At 31.1% G+C, this 6435-nt stretch overlaps 1 protein-coding gene across 5 annotated transcripts in view; it reads right to left on the bottom strand.

Annotated features, from left to right (window-relative positions):
- Window positions 1-3265: 3265 nt before the first annotated feature.
- The window catches only part of LOC109596057 (storkhead-box protein 2), a 152486-nt gene continuing 149316 nt past the window's right edge, over window positions 3266-6435 (bottom strand). For 3 of the 5 annotated variants that reach the window (XM_049966653.1, XM_020011513.2, XM_049966651.1), the window contains 4 exons: window positions 5930-6188; window positions 5461-5873; window positions 5253-5407; window positions 3266-5198 (listed from right to left, as the gene is read on the bottom strand). In XM_049966653.1, coding sequence (XP_049822610.1) covers window positions 3576-5198; window positions 5253-5407; window positions 5461-5873; window positions 5930-6188 — 2450 coding nt within the window. In that variant the 3' untranslated portion in view covers window positions 3266-3575. The remainder of the gene's footprint in view (window positions 5199-5252; window positions 5408-5460; window positions 5874-5929; window positions 6189-6435) is intronic. The other 2 variants (XM_049966654.1, XM_049966652.1) reach the window with 2 other exon arrangements.

Genomic DNA, 6435 nt, shown 5'->3' with positions numbered 1-6435 from the left:
TTGAATACAGTATTGTACTAAAAAACGATTTTCTAAAATTTTAACATTAAAGGAAATAAATGTGATGTATAATAATGTAAACTAAAAATGAATATTCAAAAATTAAACAAAGTGAATGTTTCTTTCAGTTGTCAATTAACTACATACTTTATTAATTTTTAGAAAAACTATAGTTTATCTATGGGAACCATTAAATATTTCTCTAAAAAATATTAAACAGATTTAGAGTGCATTAAATAATTTTAAATTTATGATAATGAAACGTTATAAATATTTCTTGTTTGTATTCCTAATGACACACGATGGGGTTATATTAAGCTGGTCTTCCAAATAATATAATATATAATAATAATAATATAATCATATAAGAAATTTGGAATTAAAGCCTATTTTGTTAGAATTTCATCCACTGCTATCATTGTTTTGCTGAGTTTACCTGACGCCATTCAAAAGTTATCATGAGTCACGTAAGAAATCGAGATATGAATGAATTGCAATCTTTCACAACATGTATTCGATAATTTAAGATTAAATATTATATTTTACTTGTTTCTGAAGTTTGTTTGGATCTTCTAAGCCGTTTTTTCGTTAAAGTAGAGTCGCTCAATCTTTATTAGTCAGATTATATTAATGAGGTTTTAAATAAAAGGGTATTTTTCAAAATTTAAACGTTAAAGAGAGTAATGTGATTTTAAACTGCCAATTAACTGATTTGTTGGCTAATAAATAATAATTATAATACAATTATTTAGAAGTTAAATATTTTATATTTAATATTTAAACATTTAATATTTTTAAAAGGCAACTATTAACAAAATTATTATATAATATAATTACATGAAAATTAAGTATAGGACTGAAGCATATTTTATTAGTAACGGATCAACTTGTCACAGTGATCTGTTGACTATGTATTCTAGATAAAAATATTCCATTTATTTTTGAATAGAATATATTAATAAAATTTTAAATACAAAATTTTACTAAAAATGGAGTTTCCAAAACTCGAACATTAAAGAAGCTAAAAGTTATTAAATTAAATATTTATCAACGCCCTACACTTATTCGTATGATTCAGCAATTTTAAGGTGATTTTAGAGTTAGATATATAATAATATAATTACATAATAATTTAAACAACAATTTGAGATTGTAACTAACAGAATTTTCCAGTAATACTAATGATCTACAAGTTGCATTTTTATTTATTTAGAATATAATGTTTGTAACAAAACATAGCTTTATAAAGATGTCTTTTATTATTATTTATTTTTTTCGAAGTAGATAAATACGTGTTATTATACACGTGTGGAAACAGTCGAAAACAAATATTAATTTACATGACATGAAATAACTTTATTTCCTGTGAGACAACTAGTCAGTAATAATCACGTATAAATAAAAATGATTTTACACAAACATAATTGTTTCACAGTTCAATGTTTAATTCAATCCGTTGAATTATTATGTACCTAAAATAAATTTCCTTCAAAATGTATGTTTAAATAACAAATTATAATTGGATTACTTTTAGTTCTTATTAATCGTTGCTATTTGCATTTTGAATGAAGACATTAAATAAATAGATTGACATATAACATATTATATATTACAGTTTCTAAACTACTTTCACAATAAAAAATAAAAACATTTACTAAATGGTTGCGAGAATTTAGATAACGATTGCGAATTATTTTTGGCAGTGGAATAAATATTTCTTCTAGTCACGTAGACCACATAATTCTTTCTAAAGCGTCCCTTGTTATTATTTAGAACCAGCCCTAGTAGCTATTTCTATTGATGAACTTACTCTCTTTGAAAACATGTTTTTTGGCTCCAAATAACAAAGCTTTTGTGTCCACATGTGGGATAATCACATATGCTAGATTGTGAATACGATCCTCCTCTTCTCCACAGAGGCTGAAATTTTTACGATCTTCACATTGTCACCTGTTAGATGACCTAATGATTTTTCTCTGTCTGAAGATTGGATTTACATATTCATTTATCACTTTATTGTAACCACGAAAGGTGCTACCTCTAATGAGCTTACCCATCTGCGCTTTCAGTTCTCTAAATGGTTTAATATTTTGGGTTATCTTGTATGATTTACCATGTAACAAAGATTGTGTGCACTTATATTGTCTGAGAATTGAAAGACTGAAGTTATTTTTAAACTTATAATTGTGTTTTTTCTTTGGTTTATTATGAGTGGGTATAATCCTGGTCCAAATCGAGTACATCAGAATTGGAGTTTGCTTTTGAACGGTTAATTCTTCCCTTGTGAAATTTAACACAAATCATTGATTTTAATTTAAACAAATGGCTTTATTTGGGTTTATAATGTTACATTTTTAAAATATATAGACTAATAAACACTCAAGCTAGTTTATGAAACTGTGAAGTTTGCACATTAACCGTAAATCAAATCAAATTTGATTAATATAAACCAGACAATGGTTTTTGAAAGGCTTTCATGGATATGCTTGACGAGTATAATTTAATTTGGTAAGTAATTTGCGTCAGCTGGATCCAGTTTAATCTGTTTTCCATACAATAAATCGATTTTAAATGACTAGACGAAGCCACATTCTATTTTACTTATAACTAAAATGAAATAAATAAACTTAAAAATACTATGGAATACCATTACTTGTCTTAAAATTTAATATTAACAAAATATCTTTTAATATAGATATGGTTACCTACAATAATTCATTTAAATCAAATTGCTTTTGTTGTGTATAGTGGATTTTAACATAAAATATTATTTTATTTTGATGGTCATTAAGAACATAATAAAATTATCACACGGTTAAAAATTAATTTTAATATGTGTTAACGTAATTTTGTAACGTAATCATAATAAATTTAAATAAATTTTTATATCTTTATAAATTAGTCATAAAACTATTTAGGCTGTCTTTTACACAAAAATTTTCCATCATCCAAATAAATTTCATATTCCAATTGTACCTTATAAAATTTTATCCAACTGATAATAATTATTGTTCATCAAGAAACGAAAATATATTTACAATATGTTATCAAAATAATATGTTTCATTAGGTAACCCTGCATTGCTATATTATGAATCACAATTTATGATATTTTAATTAAAAGGAAAATTTAAAAGAGCAACTTAACGCATATATGGTTATTTACAGTCTTTTATTATATCGTAACTGTTAATTAATGTTTATTAATTATCTCCTTGGGTGCAGTAAATAACAGAAGGTATTAATAAATGAAAAATGAATTTGTTAATTGAAAAGTTTATTGTCTGTACATGGGTTATAAAGATTATAATCACATTATATAAAATAAATATACAAAATTACAAAATACATATACAATCTCTTTCGCTATGTTATTATATTCGTACATTCGACCAAAATTAGTCGTATAAAATTGTATATCAAATATGATTTAGCATGCCAACAAGAAAAATATAGACGGTTAAACATAAAAACAATTAAAATAATTTAGTCGAATTAAAGTACAGGTGTTTTCACTGTCGGCATTAAAGTCTTAATGTGAACTTTCACATAAAAAGTTGACATAAGAACAGTTAATCAAAACAAACCAAAATCTGTGTGAACAACATCACAGTTATTTTGCTTTTCTACATTGGCAGCCATATTAAGCTCGACTAATGTGTCGACGCTGTTTATACTAACACCGTTCAGTATTTTTTGTGCGGCTAAACTAGTGAAATTAAAACTAAGGTCACTTAGACTGGGAAACTGTTGATTACTGTTTTCTCTCGTCAATGTTCTTTCCTTGTAACAAATGTTCGGTTCAGAACCAATGAAGTTCTTGTCCAAAACCTTGCTGGACTCCAGTCCGTAGAATGATTTTTCCAGCGAGGTTTTGGAGCCAATTTCGTTTTTTAGAAATTTACCGGTTGTCGCTAATGGTATACCTTCGTAACTTTTTGTGGGACTAGGCGGATTACTACTATATGCGGTATTTTTCGAAAAGTCTCTGTAGGAATTTGCTATGGGCGAATCCGGATTGGAATTTGAATTGAATTGATTGTGGGAACTAGAAGAGACATTCTTGATTAAATTATGGTAACTTAAACCGTCCCTTGAAGGTAATTGCAGGGACAGTTTTCTGCTGTTGTTCATTGTTTCATTCTTTTGTTCGTTGTTTGAATTGTCAAAGCTTGTTGATGTATTGTTTAAACTTACTTGCGAGTCCTTCGATTGATTCGTATTTTTAGTTGGATACTTAACGTCGCAAGTATCTGTGCTCGAATCGAATTTTGTTTCGGTTGTAGTTGGTTCTGTACCATTTATAATGACTACATTGGGGTTGATTTCGTTTGATTGTCCGTTCTCGAAAGTGATAACAGATCTTACCGGAGAGTTCTGTACGAAAATTTTAGTATTCCCGGCTGTTCCTCCATTTATGGTAGCTGTTGTAGTAGCATTTGCTTTGTTGTTCATATTTAGGCCTCCTTGATTGGTTGTCACTTGAAGAGTAAATGAGTTACTGTGTGGGATTGAGGTTACTGTAGGAGCAGCTGATTGCTTTTGCGTTTTAGATTTTTCCCTCGCTTCTCTTCTGTGATGAAGTTTCTTCAAACTTCTAGATTCAACCGATGTTTTCGGAGATTCGGTAGAATTCCTATTGATGACAGTTTTGTGGGATTCGATGCTTGAAGGCCCGGAGGTTATGGAGCTTCCAGTTTTGTTACTCTTGTGGGATTCTATGCTTGATGGTCCACTATTGTCGATGCTGGATAAGTTCTTAACTGGGGAATCCGAAGAATTATCTGTAGGCTCTTCATAACTGAAATTCGTTGTGTTGAACTTATGACTAGTCTTCGTTGTGTCTCCGTTTGTTACAGGCTCTGCTCTGCCATTCAATTTAGGAGAACTTGTGTTACTATTTGTTATTTCAGGGGGTTCAAGAGACTTAATTCCACTGTCGTCTGTCTTTTCAGTCGCCGTTTTACTCAAACTAGACCTACTGGTTTTTCTAGAGCTCTCGCGACTCCTGTAGCCCTTATTTCTAGGCAATGTGCTATTGGTGTATCTTGAAATCGGTGAGTTTTCCCTTGAGTTGGTGATTGAGGCAGCAAAAGTAAGGTCACTTGAGAGTTGTCTTCGATGTCTAGGCAGTGTCGCAGATCTTGATGAACCGAGTTCGTAGTTCTCCAGGTATGACGATATAGAGATGCCAATTTCCTAAAATAAAGCAATAAAGCAACTGAATATTTCTTGTTGTATGACGTTACTAACCTTTTCCGAAAGGCATGTTTGTGTCCCAACGTTGTGCAAATGAATTGCTTTGGAGTTAAACCACTCCGTTGGTGGAAACTGCGCACTGAAGGTACCAATTTGACATTGTGACCTCTTAGAACGTCTGAATATTCTTGACAAAAGTGACTCTTTTTCTAAAAAACAAACAATAAAATCACATCAAAAAACATATATACAAAAATATTACTTGGTATTGGCGTTGAGTCACTGCTATTGGGATATTCAGTGCTGCTACTTGTGTCTCCATAGTGGTGATGCTTGGCAATGGTTCTTGTAGAAGCTGACCTTCTTAGCCTTCTGTTTGAACTCCACAGTCTGAATGACCTTCTATCTGGACTCCTTGGAGAGGGAAAGGACGAAGAACGACGTTTATTTCGTGGGTAAAGGATTTTGTCGCTGGCGTTGCCACCGCATATTACGTCAGCCAGGTTCGTTTGAATGCACTGATGTGTAATGTTTCCATCCCTGATCGTGGTCATGTCACCATGGACCATGGCCATGGCTTCTTCCGCGGACATAAGCATGGTTTTGTTCGACGGTGGTTCCACAGGATTATCATCTCGTCGTCTTCCATGGGACTGGCTTCTAGATCGCCTCCTCCTGTAATAAAAAACAAATGTTAAGAAGTGTCAAAAATTTAAAAAATTAGTGCTTACTCTGGAGTGACGATGTAGTATCCACTGGAAGTGTTGTAGAGTTTTCTTTCCTTGGTTAACTGGACCAATGTGTCGTATAAGGCATGTTCACTGGGAGGTGACACATGTGGAAATGTCAGGATCAAACCCTCTCGTATGGTTTCAATTCCTGCTGGCCTTCCTTGGCTCGAAAGCCTTAATACTACTGCACAAACTGCTTCAGGTAATGGAGTCCATTGGGTTTGGGATACTGGCGATGCGATGCAATCATCTATGTCCTCTGTAATTGTTATTTGTTTTTAAATATTTGTGACACAAGGATTCAATAGAAATACGAGGTTAATGATGTTCCACATGTATTTCATGGTTGAATGGTACATCTGTGGTTTTTCTTAATTAAAATTTTACAGCAGCTTGTTTAATTGTTGGATTTACAACATAATATCTTTCTACCTTCGTTTAGATATTAAGTTATATTCTATTTTAAAGAATAAATACATAAAAAGGTAATTTTCTTTATTTTATAA

Source organism: Aethina tumida, chromosome 4 (genome assembly GCF_024364675.1).
Source record: "Aethina tumida isolate Nest 87 chromosome 4, icAetTumi1.1, whole genome shotgun sequence".
NCBI classification, from domain to species: Eukaryota; Metazoa; Arthropoda; class Insecta; order Coleoptera; family Nitidulidae; genus Aethina; species Aethina tumida.
The sequence above is the reverse complement of the archived record's forward strand: the minus strand, read 5'-3'. Positions and strand labels throughout refer to the sequence as shown.